Consider the following 16881-nt stretch of genomic DNA (forward strand, 5'->3'; position numbering starts at 1 on the left):
GGCCCCCTGGAACTCCGTTCTATCTCTCCCCGTCCCTGCCCGCCATTTCCGTGACCCCGAGCCTCCCCTGCACCCCCATTCCTGAGACCCCAGACCCCCTTTTACCCCATTGCCCAGCAATGAGATCCCCCTGCACCCCCTTATCCAGCACCAACTCAACTTTTTCCCGGCCCCCGCCTCTCCCAGCACCCAGCCCCACCCTTTTCCCTGACCTGGGATCCCTGGGCCCCCATTCCTGCATTTCCCAGTCCCCAGACCCTCCTTTTTTCACTCCCAGGACATCCCGGCACCCCCTTTCCTGGGCACAGGATTCCCTGCACACCCCATCCCAGCTCTCCCAGTCCCTGCACCCCCTTTCCTTGACTCTGAGCCCCTGAACCTCCTTCCCAGCTCGGCCAGCCCTTCAAGTCCCCCTTTCCTTGGCCTCTTGACCCCCCTGGATCCCCAGTCTCTCACGTTCAGCCCCCCAGCTCCCCGATCTCGCTGTCCCCCCAGTTCTGCACTCCCTGCAGTACCTGGCAGTGGCGCTGTCGCAGCCCGGCCCTGTCGCCGCGTCCTCTCAGTGCCCGTTCGGGCCCTGCCCGCCCAGCCCGACACGCTCGACTGCGGGGGACACTCCCCTGTGCCCGGGCTACAGGAGAGCGGCCGGGGCTGCCAGCCCTAAACCACAGGAGCAGCTGGCAGACGCTGCTGCAGGAAGAAAGGGCCCACTCTGGGCAGGGGAAAGCCAAGGTTTATTTCAGGGCTCAGGCCAGCTCTGACCCTCAGGGCAACCTGCTGCACACAGCACACACTCAGCCCCGGCACCAGCTTGGAAAGGGGGCGCAAACAAGGCAAAGATACATCCAACAACCAATGGGGGAAACGGGGCTGTGCAAACCGGGCAGATGGACATGAAGGAGCACAAATGAGGAAGCACCTTAAGGGAGGGCCCTGACCTCTGCCCAATCACTCCACGCCCCTGGGGGAAGATTCTGGAAAGAGGGGAAGGGAGGCCGAGGGATTGACAGGGGCCGAGGGAAGAGACTGGGGAATGGCTCTGCAGCCACAGGGAGGATTGACATGGGCGAGGAGGGAAGGCACTTGGGGCAAAGCATTGTCAGGAAAGAAGAGGGGCTACATCAGGGAAATCATTGCAAACTGAGAACAAGGAGAATAAAATACAATAGAACACGGCCCGGGGTCCCCCAGTCCTTGATTGCGGGGGACGTGGATGGGACCCCTGCGAGCGCTGGGGCAGCGAGCGGGGCCGGATGGAGCCGCAGAGAGCGGGGATGGTGGGGGGAGCTGAGCTGGGATATTGGGATAGCCAGGGCTGGGATACTGGGATAGCCAGGGCTGGGATACTGGGATAGCCAGGGCTGGGATATTGGGATAGCCAGAGCTGGGACATTGGGATAGCCAGGGTTGGGATAGCCACGGCTGGGATATTGGGATACCCAGGGCTGGCATATTGGGATAGCCACGACTGGGATATTGGGATAGCCAGAGCTGGGACATTGGGATAGCCACAGCTGGGACATTGGGATAGCCAGGGCTGGGACATTGGGATAGCCAGGCTTGGGATATTGGGATAGCCAGGGCTGGTATATTGGGATAGAGAGAGGTGGGACATTGGGATAGCCAGGGCTGGGATATTGGGATAGCCAGGGCTGGGATACTGGGATAGCCAGAGCTGGGACATTGGGATAGCCAGGGTTGTGATAGCCACGGCTGGGATATTGGGATATCCAGGGCTGGCATATTGGGATAGCCAGGGCTGGGACATTGGGATAGACAGGGCTGGGATATTGGGATAGCCAGAGCTGGGACATTGGGATAGCCAGGACTGGGATATTGGGATAGCCAGAGCTGGGATATTGGGATAGCCAGCCCCGGCTCAAGGACAGGAACGGGCCCGTGGCCAACAGTGCCCTGGAGACGGGGCCGGTACAACCAGAGCGGGGGGCACTGGGGGGAGCCAGGGGCTGGGCTGGGATCTGTGGGAATGGAGGACTCTGAGGGGCTGGGATGGGATCTCTACGGCTACGAGGGGTGGGATTTCATCTCCTTCCAGCTGGGACCCGGGAGCTTTGCAGTGTCCGACGGTGCCATCTGGATCACCCAGAGGTGCTGGGAATGCAAAGGGATCATGGTGGAGCAGATGAAGCATTCCCTGGGACACAGCTGTGTGGAAGAGCTCCCAAAATCCATCGGACATGGTCAGGAGGCTCTGGAGCACAAAGGTGGGTGTGGGAGGAGGAGGGGAGTTCCTGTGGCAGTGTGGGATTAGGGAATGGGGGCCTTGGGAATGAAGAAATTGCCATAGGATTTCCATGGCCAGATCTCACTCTCATCCCAGCCAGGTGAGAATTTCATGCATGGATCTCCCCCCAAGCCAATAGACATGGGAATTCCATGGGGAAATGATTTGAATTGATGACCAATGCAATGCCAGCAGTGCAATTGTGAAATACAAAGCTGTGTTTCGTGTCGGGTTCATACAGGCAACGTGTGTATTTGTGATTGTGAAACGTGTGGAAACTGACCACGGGACAGTTATAAAGACGAATTCTAATAAATAACTGAGGAAGTAAAGCATGGAAGAAGGCCTTTGAACCAATCCTTTGCTCGCAATTACCCTTTGTAAGTCTTCAGTTGATTTAGGATCATTTGAATTAAAGCTTTAAGGATGTTGCTGTTTGACAGGAACTTTCTGCTTTAGCTAAGCCTTAATGAGTTTTGCAATAATAACCTCTTGAAGTATATTTTTAGAATATTGCTTGTAGTAGGGGTCTTTGAAACCATAGCATTAGAATATATAAAAAGGAAACATGCTTATCTCGATGCATTAACAAAACAGTGAAAAGCAGTTTGAGAAAGGAAGATGAACATCAATTCAAGGATTGATAGTTTTGACCAAGAGAAGCTGGATATCACTGTTATGAGATTTGCAATTAAAAGGTGGACCCACATCTGTAATCTGGTCCTCACCAGCTGGGAGACTTCTTTCTTCTTTCGGAAGCCGGACCCCACCATCTGGGGATACTCCTTTCTGAGATACATCCTGAGAAAAACTAAATCATAATAGTGTATAGAATTGTGATGTAAAAATTGGGAATGGGAACTGCTGAGAAAGCTTATGAGTACCCCTATCAATGCCTGTAAGCCTCAACTATGGGTGTGCAGTTGGAGGGAAAACTTCCCCCTCTGTACCCAGCCTGTATTGCTCATACTTTACCATATGAATTAATAAATTGATTGCTGCTTGAATATTGGCCTAATCAAGCTTCTCATTTGTAACACAATGAGACGTAATCCCTGCTGGGATTGCATGGGACGTGGATGCCAATGCTGTGCCCAGGCCGGCTCTGCTGTGCCCGTGGCAGCGCCAGGGGAGTGCCCTGTGCCTGCCCTGAGCCCAGCAGGAGCCTTTCCTTGGCTGTTGTGTGCCCTGCCCGGGGCAGGAGGGCACTGCCGGAGTGGCTTTGGTGGCCCCGGGCACCCGGCCGGGCTGCAGCCGCTGCAGGGGCTCCTGGGGAATGTTGCAGAGCAAAGCTGAAAGCAATCAGCCACCGTTTCCCGGATCCTGCCCCTCCCGCCCCCGGAGCTGCCCCCGGACGCCCCCCAAGGTGCTGCCGGGGCTCGGGGGCTTCGTGTTGGGCTTCGTCTGCTGGGCTGGGGCTCGGCCTCCCCTACGGGAGAAGGTGAGGGGGGTCCCTGGGGGTTGTGTCCCCCCTCAGAGCGTGTCTGACTCCCCCATGTCCCCCCATGCCGGGGTCACCCCCTTTTCTCTGCCCAGAGCTCCCGACCCAGCTCCTGCTCCCCCCTGGGAGGGGCTTTGGGGAGCCCCCTGGGGACCCCCTTGAATCCCCATTGCGGGGCACTGGGACCCCCCTGCATCTCCTTCCCCAGTTCCAGGACACCCTGCACTCCCTTGTCCTGCACCAACACCCCCTGTACCCCCTTTCCCGGGTATCCCCCTCTGCCAGCCCCTGGATTCCCTGTTTCCATGAGCCCAGGGACCCCCGGACCCCCATTCCTGGCCAGCCTGGGGCACCTCACCCCCAGGCCTCCCTTTGCTGGGAAACCCGGCCTGGGCACGGGGCTCTGCAGCTGCTCTGGGATTTGTGATCCCCCAGAGGAAAGGGAGGGAAATGGAGACAGAGAGAGAAGGGGATCAGCAATCAGGGATCACAGTCCCAGTTCCCAGTTCTGCTCTGCCAGGGGTGGGACCCGCAGCCACAGGAAAAATGGATCCAGGATTCCACTTGTCTTAGATTGGAAATAGGGGAATTCTATTCCTATCTGTTAGAGGTGGGGCACTGATTGTCTGTTAATTGGGCAGTTTTCTTAATCTCTTCCACAACCAATCCCCCCCCCTGCCCCCCCCAACTTTGTTCCAGGGCAGGCAAGGACAGGACAAGGGAGAATGGATCCAAATGGAGACAGATTAGGTTTAGCTAAGGGATTCAGAAAAAAGACTCTCCTGGAACAGGCTGCCCAGAGAAGGTGTGCATGTCCCGTCCCTGACAGTGGTCAAGGCCAGGCTGCACGGAGCTCCAGACAAGCCGGTCTAGTGCAAGGGCTCCCCAGCCACAGCAGCGGGGTTGCAGCCATGGGATTTTTCAGATCCCTTCCAAGCCCAACCATGCCACGACCCCATGATTCTGGGATGCTTCCCCTGCTCATCCTCTGGCAGAAAAAGAAACTTGGCCCCAAGTTGCACACTGCAGACCATGTCTTTTGGCAGCCTGCAACTGTCTCAAGAGAGGATGAAAAGAGATGACATTACTGACACAATTTCCCTTTTCAACTTGAAAATTCAATGCTGCACTCCTGTCCACTCTGGCAAAACTGTCAGAAGAGGCAATTCTTCCCCATGAAATGCTTTGTCTCACCTGAAGAAGAAAGAAGCCACAAGCCAGCTCCATTGTTTTCTTTGGTTATTTCTCTAATGGGATTGGCTTTGGGGTGTGATTTGTTTGTTTCTCTCTTTCGTTCCGCGGGGCACAGCAGCAGCAGCAGCGCTTCTCTCGATGTGTTTTCCACTCGACTTTCCACTGGCTCCCCATCCCCTTGGCCCTCTCACACTCTCTCTGCTCCCGTCCCGTCCCGTCCATGTCCTGCCTCTCCCGGGCCGGCTGATGCCGCGTCCCGCACGGCGCCCCTCGGCGGGGCCGCCCGGAGCCCGCCGCTGCCCGGCCCGCCGTGGTTCCGCCTCCGCCGGGCTCTCTCTGTCCCGCCTGCGGCGCCACTGGAGGTGCCGCTCACTCTGCTGCTGGCGGAGCAGCACAGTCTTTCGTCTCCGCCAGGCGCGGGCTCTGGCCCGGCCCCGGCCGAGGCCCCGGCCCCGAAGGAAGCCCCTGCCGCGGTTCCACCCGCAGCCGCCCCGCTGCCGCCTGGCTCCCGGCCCGTCGCCGACAGCGCTGCCGGCAGCTTCCCCGCTCCGAGCTCCGCCGCTCGCTGGCTCGGCCGCTGGCCTTGGCTCGCAGGCAGCCATCAAGCCAGCGTGCCGGGAGCGCGTCTGGGAGTGGGCGCGGCTGGTGAGTGAGAGGGGCCCACGGAGGAGCCGGCGGGGCGTGCCGGGCGGGGCTGAGGCGAGGCCCGGCAGGGCGGCAGGCGGAGGGGAGCGAGCGTGGAGAGAGCGGGGCCCGCGCAGCGTGCCGGGCCGGGCAGTGGCGAGCCGCGGCGGGGCCGGGCAGGGGGCCCAAGGCGCGGCTCAGCATCGGCCCCGCTGTCGGCATCGCGGTCCCCCCACAGCACAAGGGCGCCCTTGTGGCCCTGGCGCTGGCGCTGCTGTGGAAGGTGTGGCGGCCCGGCTTCCGCGGCGTGGTGCGGCTCCTGGGCTGGTTCGAGGTGCCCGACGGCTTGGCGCTGGTCATGGAGCGTGCGGAGCGCAGTCAGGAGCTCTGACACTTGCTGGAGGAGCAGGGCTTCCTGACGGAGCCCGTGGCGCGGGGGCTGCTCCGCCCGGTGCTGGAGGCCGTGCGGCACCGCAGCAGCCGCGGCGTCTGCACCGCGACATCAAGGCCGAGAACGTCCTCGTGGACCTGGGCCCGGGCGAGGTGAAGCTCATCGACTTCGGGTGCGGCACGATCCTCCAGGACACGTTCTACACCCGGATGTCAGGTGAGCCCAAAGCCGGGCCCAGCCGGGCAGCGGAGGTTCCCCCCTTTGCTGGCAGAGGGGGAACAGGGAGAGAGGGAGGGAGAATCCTTCTTCAGCCAGCTGCAGCCCAGTTGCTTTTCGGCAGGGCAGGGGTGGCTGTTGTGGAATGGGAGCTGGCTGGGAGGGAGGGAGCAGCATGGGCCTGATGAGCTGCGCCTGTGTCCCATAGGAATGCCGGAGTACAGCCCACCAGAGTGGATCCTCTCTGGCTGCTGCCATGGCCAGCCAGCCACCATCTGGTCCCTGGGCATCCTGCTGTACGAGCTGTGCTGTGGGCACCTTCCTTTCCACAGCACATGTGCAAAGGCCATTGGATCCACACCATCCAAAAGACCTGGTTTTCCCATGCCTCTCCCTGGCTGGAGGCAGGGCCCCTCTAGCTGTGGTTATTATTTCTTTCCTGGGCATTCATGCTAGAGGTACCTTCAAGGGGATGTGACAGATCACACCCAGCAGCTTGGTCATGGCAGGAGGCTCCCTTCACCTTACTGGAACTCCCTCGATTAGTGTTTCCTTCCTTGAGTTGAGTTTTCCCTCCTTGTGCTGCTAAGACAGAAGTGGGTTTCCCATCCCACGTTCCCATGTCTTCCCCATGGTCACTCAGGAAGAACCACAGGTCAGCTCGTGGGATGAACTCTCACTGTAGCTGGGGGACGTTGGGCTCTGACTTTGGGGCCTGTGACTTGCACTGGTGCTGCATTTATCTTACCTCCTGACTCATCTCCCCCATTTCCTCTTTAAATTCCTTTCTGAGGTCCTTAACCACAGCACAGACATGAGCCTGCATGGGGCCACACTCTCATAATTTCTAAGCTTGTTGGTGGCAGAGCCCACTGTCTCTCGGCTGGTATTGGCATTAATGGTTGCAGTGAAGGTGGGGTATTGAGATGGCCCCAGATTTGCCAGACTCCACAGCATTTGCCCAGAGCCCCTGACCTTGTCGGGGTCATTATCATGCTGTCCATCCCTCCCAAAGAGTCCCTCCAGTACTGCCACTTCTCTCACTGTTGGATCCCTTCCTCAAGGCTCTTCCAGTACATTCCATGGTGGTGCTCCTGCATTCTCTCCCTGTGGACAAACCTCTCTCTGACACTCATTAAAAGCCACTCCCAGAAGGAAAAGAATCCTGGCTCCCTTTTGGATACCTGATTGACACCTGAGTCCTGGCTCAAGGATCCCAAATTCCTTGCCTCACCACATCCAGTTGCAGGCCTGCACCCATAAGGTCCCAGACCCAAAGCAGCCAGGTTGTATAAGCCTCACACCCCTTTCATACAATGTCTTTGTGCAGATCACAGACACTTTCATACATCAGGGACTCAGTGATGATCTCAGTTTTTGGCTCCCCTGTGGGTTGTGAGGGCCCTCCTTTCTTATCCTTATCTGGGTGCTCTGATTTCATCTTGGGCTTCCTTGTTTCTACAGGGGCGACTGCTGCTGGCTGTGGCTGCTCTTGCAGTTCAGCTGGAACCTGGATGGTTGTAATGTCTGTGTGTTTCACTCCTGCACCATCAGACTCTCCCTCTTTGAGGCCAGGGGAGGGTTTTCCACCACAGGGAGATGTACTCCTTCAGCCTCTGGCCAACCTCGTGTTAACTCCTTCACCAGAACCCCCACCCAGTCTGGTGGTTCATTTCTGAGGTGGGCTGTGGGGCAGGGTCAGGCTCTGGGGCAGCATCCCTGTTCTCTGGGGCAGGGGCAGGCTCTGGGGCAGCATCCCTGTTCTCTGGGGCAGGGGCAGGCTCTGGGGCAGCATCCCTGTTCTCTGGGGCAGGGTCAGGCTCTGGGGCAGCATCCCTATTCTCTGGGGCAGGGGCAGGCTCTGGGGCAGCATCCCTGTTCTCTGGGGCAGGGCCAGGCTCTGGGGCAGCATCCCTGTTCTCTGGGGCAGGGGCAGGCTCTGGGGCAGCATCCCTGTTCTCTGGGGGAGGTGTCAGGGTGCTTATCCAGGTTAACCTTCCCTTATCTCTGAATGCTAAATAGAACAGGCCTATCAGCAACACCAAGCACTGCATGGTATCATAGCATTTAGAGTGGATTTGAACCCTTCAAAAACTGGTGGGGCAGACCCAAAGAGATGGTTAAAGGATTGACAGAAAATTTCCCCTGGTGTCATTTCCTCACCCTAGGTTCCATTATTAAAGTAACCCCAAAAACATACAGTTAGTGTGTGATGGCTCTGAATCCATGTGCTTGCTTTCCAGGAGAAGTTAAAGATCCATGAATTCCTCACCTTATTCACCCATCAAACAAACCAGATAACAGCCACAGTAGCCTTGGTTACAGGATCCATGTTTAGATAAGGGCCTGCAAATGGCAGGAGCACTGCCACCCAAACCAGGGTAAGCTGGACCACCTGGTGACACTTAACAAGGTGTCAATATCAGCACACAAAAATTAGGTTACTCAAGAACTGTTATTCCCTTTTCCACCCTCTTTCCCTTGATGCCCTCGAGCTTCACATTGGTTGCCAAAATCTGTCTTGGTTTGGTGTCACTATAGGAGATGAAACCACATGACGTGGACACACTGCTCTTCCAAGGCAAGAAAAGGCCTTTTTTATTTCTGACTCCAACATTTCTAGATTTCTAAAAGTGACAGTGGATTGGAGGCTGAAAGTGCCACCCCTCCAATGACACTGGACAAACCAACAGTCCATCAAATTCTCCTCCTCCATAAACAAATGAAAAACAATAAGTTATTTACATAAAGTGTGTGAGAAAGTTCGTTAGAAGAATGCAAACATCAGAAGGCTTAGAAAATCTGAAAAATCAGGGCAACAGTTTGGAAAGCCAGGTGTCTGCTAAGGAAGGCAGGAGCCTCCCCTGAAATGGAAGATGTCAAGCCCCTCCCTCCAAATTATAATAATTTTGAAATTAAAAGGCTCTCAGGCAAAGATATGGGAATAGGAATAACAGTTCTTTACTAGGAAAACTAAAACTACAAATGCAGTAGCACAGACAAAAAAAACCCTGGCAGGGTCAGAACAGGAGCTGACACCCTGAGGGTCAGGGTGCTGGCAGCAGTCCCACTGAACGGGGGCTGCAGCCTCCTGCAGTGCCAGGTTGGCTCTGCTGGAGCAGGGATCCTGTGGAAGGGTGGAGTTTTCCTCTGGAGGTCCAGGGGGGCTGTAGCTGCCGTCCGGGGGCAGCTCCGGGGGCGGGAGGGGCAGGATCCGGGAAACGGCGGCTGGGAAGGGACCGGCACGGACTGGGACAGGCTGGGATGGGCTGGGACAGGCTGGGATGGACTGGGACAGGCATGGACTGGGACAGGCTGGGATGGACTGGGACAGGCTGGGATGGACTGGGACAGGCATGGACTGGGACAGGCTGGGATGGACTGGGACGGACTGGGACAGGCATGGACTGGGACAGGCATGGACTGGGACAGGCATGGACTGGGACAGGCTGGGATGGACTGGGACAGGCATGGACTGGGACAGGCATGGACTGGGACAGGCTGGGATGGACTGGGACAGGCTGGGATGGACTGGGACAGGCATGGACTGGGACAGGCATGGACTGGGACAGACTGGGATGGACTGGGACAGGCACGGACTGGGACAGGGATGGACTGGGACAGGCTGGGATGGACTGGGACAGGCACGGACTGGGACAGGCTGGGATGGACTGGGACAGGCATGGACTGGGACAGGCATGGACTGGGACAGACTGGGATGGACTGGGACAGGCACGGACTGGGACAGGGATGGACTGGGACAGGCTGGGATGGACTGGGACAGGCACGGACTGGGACAGGCTGGGATGGACTGGGACAGGCATGGACTGGGACAGGCATGGACTGGGACAGGCATGAACTGGGACAGGGATGGACTGGGACAGGCTGGGATGGGCTGGGACAGGCACGGACTGGGACAGGCTGGGATGGACTGGGACAGGCATGAACTGGGACAGGCTGGGATGGACTGGGACAGGCTGGGATGGACTGGGACAGGCTGGGATGGACTGGGACAGGCATGGACTGGGACAGGCTGGGATGGACTGGGACAGGCATGGACTGGGACAGGCATGAACTGGGACAGGCTGGGATGGACTGGGACAGGCTGGGATGGACTGGGACAGGCACGGACTGGGACAGGGATGGACTGGGACAGGCATGGACTGGGACAGGCTGGGATGGACTGGGACAGGCTGGGATGGACTGGGACAGGGATGGACTGGGACAGGCATGGACTGGGACAGACTGGGATGGACTGGGACAAGCTGGGACAGGCATGGACTGGGACAGGCACTGACTGGGACAGGCTGGGATGGACTGGGACAGAATGGGATGGGCTGGGACAGGCACGGACTGGGACAGACTGGGATGGACTGGGACACACCGGGATACAGCAGGATGCACCAGGTTACACCAAGACTTGCTGGGACACACTGGAATACAGCACGCCCAGGACTGGGACCCACTGGGAGCAGGATTGGAGCACTGGGATCCAGCAGGATCAGAACTGGGGCAACAGGGATAAAAATGGAAGAAACTGGGATATACTGGGAGTGTCTGTAGCCATACTGGGGGTGACTGGTTTGACTGGGACCATGCTGGGGGAAAATGGGATCACACTTGGAATGACTGGGCCTGTGCTAGAGGCACCTGGGATCACCCTGGGAGGAAATGGGTTCATGCTGGGGACAACTGGGATCATACTGGGAGCAACTGAGACCACACTGAGGGTGACTGGGGTCATACTGGGATCATATTGGAAGTTACTAGGAGCAAGCTGAGAACAGCTGGGATCATGTTGGGGCAACTGGGATATACAGGGAGTAACTGGAATCATGCTGGAGATGACTGGGAGTCGCTGTGAACAACTGGAATCATGGTGGAAGCTACTGGGAGCAACTGGGAGTGCGTGGAAGCACACTGGGGGCAACTGGGATATACTGGGAGAGGCCAGGAGTGACTGGAATCACAGAGCAACCACAAAGGAAGCTACTGGAATAATATACTGGGACTATCTGGGAGTGACTGGGATGGTACTGGGAGTAACTGGAACCATACTGGGGGACTGGGACCATACTGCGGACAAAGGGTATTGTACTGAGAGTACTGGGAGTGACTGAGATGATACTGGGGGTGGCTGGAACCATACTGGGAGAGACTGGAACCATCCTAGGGGTGAATGGTAACACCTGGGACCATGCTGGGATCACTCTAGGAGTGACTGGGATTATACTGGGATTGTACTGAATGCAACTGGAAATGACTAGGATCATACTGGGAGTGACTGGGAGCCACAGGGCCCATGCTGGGAGTGACCTGGGCACCCCTGGGGGAACTGGGGCAACTGGCCCAGATGGGGCTCAGGGTGGTTCTCCCCCAGGGCTGCCCCAGGTCCTGCTGCCATCTCTGACCTCAGAGAGCCAAGGGACAGGGGACAGGGACAGGGGAGAGCTGAGGGACAACGACAGGGACAGGGCAGATCCAGAGAACATGGCCTGGCCGAGGGACACTGAGCTCCAGCACTTGGGGCTGTTGCCCTTGGGCTCCCAGCACAGCCCAGGGGCAGAATCCCCTCCAGAAACTGTTGTTTGCTTTCAGCTTTGCTCTGCAACATTCCCCAGGAGCCCCTGCAGCGGCTGCAGCCCGGCCGGGTGCCCGGGGCCACCAAAGCCGCTCCGGCAGTGCCCTCCTGCCCCGGGCAGGGCACACAACAGCCAAGGAAAGGCTCCTGCTGGGCTCAGGGCAGGCACAGGGCACTCCCCTGGCGCTGCCACGGGCACAGCAGAGCCGGCCTGGGCACAGCATTGGCATCCATGTCCCATGAAATCCCAGCAGGGATTACGTCTCATTGCACTGCTGGCATTGCATTGGTCATCCATTCAAATAATTTCCCCATGGAATTCCCATGGCTATGGCTTGAGGGGAGATCCATCCATGGAATTCTCACCTGGCTGGGATGAGAGTGAGATCTGGCCATGGAAATTCCATGGCAATTTCTGCATTCCCAAGGCCCCCATTCCTCAATCCCACACTCCCACAGGAACTCCCCTCCTCCTCTCACACCCACCTTTGTGCTCCAGAGCCTCCTGACCATGTCTGATGGATTTTGGGAGCTCTTCCACACAGCTGTGTCCCAGGGAATGCTTCATCTGCTCCACCATGATCCCTTTGCATTCCCAGCACCTCTGGCTGATCCAGGTGGCACCGTCGGACACTGCAAAGCTCCTGGGTCCCAGCTGGAAGGAGATGAAATCCCACCCCTCGTAGCCCTAGAGATCCCATCCCAGCCCCTCAGAGTCCTCCATTCCCACAGATCCCAGCCCAGCCCCTGGCTCCCCCCAGTCCCCCCCGCTCTGATTGTACCGGCCCCGTCTCCAGGGCACTGTCGGCCACGGGCCGGTTCCTGTCCTTGAGCCGGGGCTGGCTATCCCAATATCCCAGCTCTGGCTATCCCAATATCCCAGTCCTGGCTATCCCAATATCCCAGCACTGGCTATCCCAATATCCCAGCCCTGGCTATCCTGTTATCCCAGCCCTGGCTATCCCAATATCCCAACCCTGACTATCCCAATATCCCAGCCCTGGCTATCCCAATATCCCAGCCCTGGCTATCCCAATATCCCAGGTGTGCCTATCCCAATATCCCAGCCCTGGCTATCCTGTTATCCCAGCCCTGGCTATCCCAATATCCCAGCCCTGGCTATCCCAATATCCCAGCTCAGCTCCCCCCACCATCCCCGCTCTCTGCGGCTCCATCCGGCCCCGCTCGCTGCCCCAGCGCTCGCAGGGGTCCCGTCCACGTCCCCCACAATCAAGGACTGGGGACCCCGGGCCGTGTTGTATTGTGTTTTATTCTCCTTGTTCTCAGTTTGCAACGGTTTCCCTGATGTAGCCCTGCTTCTTTCCTGAAAATGCTTTGCCCCAAGTGCCTTCCCTCCACCCTGTGGCTGCAGAGCCATTCCCCAGACTCCTCCCTGGGCCCCTGTCAATCCCTCGGCCTCCCTTCCCCTCTTTCCAGAATCTTCCCCCAGGGGCGTGGAGTGATTGGGCAGAGGTTAGGGCCCTCCCTTAAGGTGCTTCCTCATTTGTGCTCCTTCATGTCCCTCTGCCCGGTTTGCACAGCCCCGTTTCCCCCATTGGTTGTTGGATGTATCTTTGCCTTGTTTGCGCCCCCCTTTCCAAGCTGGTGCAGGGGCTGAGTGTGTGCTGTGTGCAGCAGGTTGCCCTGAGGGTCAGAGCTGCCCTGAGCCCTGAAATAAACCTTGGCTTTCCCCTGCCCAGAGTGGGCCCTTTCTTCCTGCGGCAGCGTCTGCCAGCTGCTCCTGTGGTTTAGGGCTGGCAGCCCCGGCCGCTCTCCTGTAGCCCGGGCACAGGGGAGTGTCCCCCGCAGTCGAGCGTGTCGGGCTGGGCGGGCAGGGCCCGAACGGGCACTGAGAGGACGCGGCGACAGGGCCGGGCTGCGACAGCGCCACTGCCAGGTACTGCAGGGAGTGCAGAACTGGGGGGACAGCGAGATCGGGGAGCTGGGGGGGCTGAACGTGAGAGACCGGGGATCCAGGGGGGTCAAGAGGCCAAGGAAAGGGGGACTTGAAGGGCTGGCCGAGCTGGGAAGGAGGTTCAGGGGCTCAGAGTCAAGGAAAGGGGGTGCAGGGCCTGGGAGAGCTGGGATGGGGTGTGCAGGGAATCCTGTGCCCAGGAAAGGGGGTGCCAGGGTGTACTGGGAGTGAAAAAAGGGGCGTCTGGGGGCTGGGAAATGCAGGAATGGGGGCCCAGGGGGCCCAGGTCAGGGAAAAGGGTGGGGCTGGGTGCTCGGAGAGGGGGGGGCCGGGAAAAAGTTGAGATGGTGCCAGATAAGGAGGTGCAGGGGGGGTCTCAGTGCTGGGCAATGGGGTAAAAGGGGGTCTGGGGTCTCAGGAATGGGGGTGCAGGGGAGGCTCAGGGTCATGGAAATGGGGGGCAGGGACGGGGAGAGATAGAACAGAGTTCCAGGGGGCCTGGAGCCCAGGAAAGGGGGGTCCAGGGTTTCCCGAAAAAGATGGGACATGGCATAGGGACACCCAGGATGTTCAGGAAGGGGGAGTTCAGGGCATCTCTGGTTTTGAAGAAGGATGGGACTGGGGGCAGGGAAGGGCTGGAATGGGGGTCCAAGGTGTTCCAGGTCGTCCCAGGGTCAGGCACACGGGAACTCTGGAGGTGCTTGGGGATGTGGAGCTCAGCCCAAATATTCTGGGGGGGGTGCCTGGGTTGGGATTTTTTGGGGGGATGTTTGGAGAATGAGGAACTCCAAGGCTGAGCGGAAAAGGCCCCTCGGGGGGACATCGGGGGGTGGCGGTGGCGGCTGGCGGCAGAGGCAGCCTGGAGGAGCAGAGCCCTGTGTCCCCCAGGAGCCCAAAGTGGGGAGCCCAGAGAGGGGGGAGCGCCGCCATGGGCGGGAGCCTGCAGAGGCTGGAGAGGGGCAGGGGGGACTCCTTGGAGCCCCTGCAGCCCGGAGCAGAGCATGAGGGGAGAAGGGAGCCCAAAAGGGAGCCGAAAAAGCCCCGGCATCCCTGAATGGGGAGCGAAGAGGGGGCAGCTTTTGGGATTGCTGGGACTGCCAGCAGGCTGGGGAGGGCGGGCACCGAGGAGAAGGGGGACCCCCAATGCAAGCGTGACCCCAGCAGCTGGGACAGGGGGAACCCTGAACAGCAGAGGGGAGGGTCCAGGTACGGGGAATTCCTGGGAGGCTTTTTAGGGCTGAATCTTGGTGTTTGGGAGATATTTCTGGAGCCCAGATGGCCGGTGACTTGTAGAGATGGACTTGGGCAGAAAGACCTTCAAACTCATCGTCCTCATCCCTTGTTTTTACCAAATCAGGATTTCCCATTGCCAGTTCTTGTGAGGCTGTGAGGAAGAGGAAGATGTCCCTGAACACTGAGGCAGGTGAGGAGGAAGTCAGTGCCCCTTTCCCCTCTCTCCTGCTCCATCTCCCAGCCCAGCAGGGCCCCGGCTGCAGGACAGCCTGGGGGCATCTCCTTGCCCTTGCCTGTGGCCCGGAGGCAAATGCCATCCTGTCCTTGTCCTTCCTCCCCCAGAGCAGGAGCTGAGCATGGAGAGCAGGGAGGACAAATCCCCGCGGCAGAACCTCGTGGCAGAGGCCGTTTTGAGCGGCTCCACGGCGCAGGAACACAACGGGGAGGAAAAGCCCCGGAGATGCCGCACGAGGAGGGGCTGCAAACGCAGCTGGCGGGGATCTGAGGGGGAAAGAGCCAGCCTGGGCCGGGAAGGCGGCCGGAGATGGAGCCAGAGCTCAGAGCTGGTGGTCCGTGAGGAGGTTCCTGATGGGGAGAAGCCCCACAAGTGCAAGGAGTGTGGGAAGAGCTTCAAGTGGAACTCCCACCTGATCATCCACCAGAGGAGCCACACTGGGGAACGGCCCTACGAGTGTGATCAGTGCAGGAAGAGGTTTCAGACCAGCTCAAATCTCCTCCTGCACCAGCGCACGCACACAGAGGAGAGGCCCTTCCGCTGCCCCGACTGCGGGCAGGGCTTCAGGCACAACTGCAATCTTGTCCTGCACCGGCGCATCCACACTGGGGAGAGGCCCCACGAGTGTGAGGAATGTGGGAAGAGCTTCAGGCAGAGCTCCCACCTGATCCAGCACCAGAGGACCCACACTGGGGAACGGCCCTACGAGTGTGGGGAGTGTGGGAAGAGCTTCAGCCAGCGTTCCAGCCTGATTGTCCACCAAAAGATCCACTCTGGGGAGAGGCCCTACACGTGTTCCAAGTGTGGGAAGAGGTTTCGGATCCGCTCCCATCTCCTCCAGCACTATCAGAGTCACACAGAGGAGAGGCCCTTCTGCTGCCCCGACTGTGGGAAGGGATTCAGGCACAACTCCAACCTCGTCACCCACCGGCGCATCCACACTGGGGAGAGGCCCTACGAGTGTCCCCAGTGTGGGAAGAGCTTCTCCAGCAGCTCTCACTTGACCCAACACCAACGGAGGCACCGGTGAGGGAAGCCCTGCGAGTGCCCCGAGTGCGGGAAGAGCTTCGTGCGCTGCTCCAGCTCCATCCAGCTCATAAATGTATGAGAAATTCTAGTGGTGCTGGGTTTTGTGTTTAGTATGTTTGTAATACAAATTGTTTTACTAAGGAGTGTTAGATTGTATGTTAGTTTTATCTCTAGTACATTAGTTATTGAGTTAAAACTTTCAACAAGTATTTCCTGGTATATTATTTGCTTATTTATATTTATGGATAATGGGATACTAATAGTTGTTGATTTAGGTTGACTCAGTATTGGAATATTGTAAGTAAGAGTCAAAATTATTATATTTGATTTTTATTATAATTTATTTCATTTTAATGATATTTTGTTGATTTCTAATTTTAATCTAATTTATTGATAGGATAGGAAGGAGATTCAAGGACAAGAACAGTTTTTCTTAGCTAAGAATTGGAATTCCAGACACTGGGAGTGGGTGCAGGACCACACAGACTGGGATCAAACATGGACTGGGATCAAATATGGACTGGGACCGTATGGAATGGGACCATAGAGATCAGGATGATACAGACTGGGATAAACTGGGTTGAGATTACATGGACTGGGGTTGCACAGGCAGGGGTTGCACAGGCTGGGGTTGCACAGGCTGGGGTTGCACACACCGGGGTTGCACACGCTGGGGTTGCACAGGCTGGGGTTGCACACGCTGGGGTTGCACAGGCTGGGGTTGCACACGCTGGGGTTGCACACGCCGGGGTTGCACAGGCTGGGATCAGACGGGCT

At 58.1% G+C, this 16881-nt stretch overlaps 2 protein-coding genes and 1 long non-coding RNA gene across 3 annotated transcripts in view; 2 read left to right on the forward strand and 1 right to left on the reverse strand.

Moving 5' to 3' along the window:
* LOC135292633 (zinc finger protein 883-like) overlaps window positions 1-16881 on the reverse strand; it is a 118591-nt gene that overhangs the window by 2971 nt on the left and 98739 nt on the right. The window lies entirely within an intron of this gene.
* On the forward strand, window positions 673-3252 carry LOC135292664 (uncharacterized). The gene is made up of 2 exons (XR_010354884.1): window positions 673-2225; window positions 2342-3252. It is a non-coding gene; the product is annotated as an uncharacterized LOC135292664 (long non-coding RNA).
* Window positions 13873-16458, forward strand: LOC135292675 (zinc finger protein 239-like). Its single transcript, XM_064406784.1, has 4 exons — window positions 13873-13893; window positions 14901-15030; window positions 15183-15606; window positions 15691-16458. Exons 1-4 carry the CDS (start codon window positions 13873-13875, stop codon window positions 16103-16105), a joined length of 990 nt encoding a protein of 329 aa, XP_064262854.1. The 3' UTR covers window positions 16106-16458.

Source organism: Passer domesticus, unplaced genomic scaffold (assembly GCF_036417665.1).
Source record: "Passer domesticus isolate bPasDom1 unplaced genomic scaffold, bPasDom1.hap1 HAP1_SCAFFOLD_44, whole genome shotgun sequence".
Classification (NCBI taxonomy): Eukaryota; Metazoa; Chordata; class Aves; order Passeriformes; family Passeridae; genus Passer; species Passer domesticus.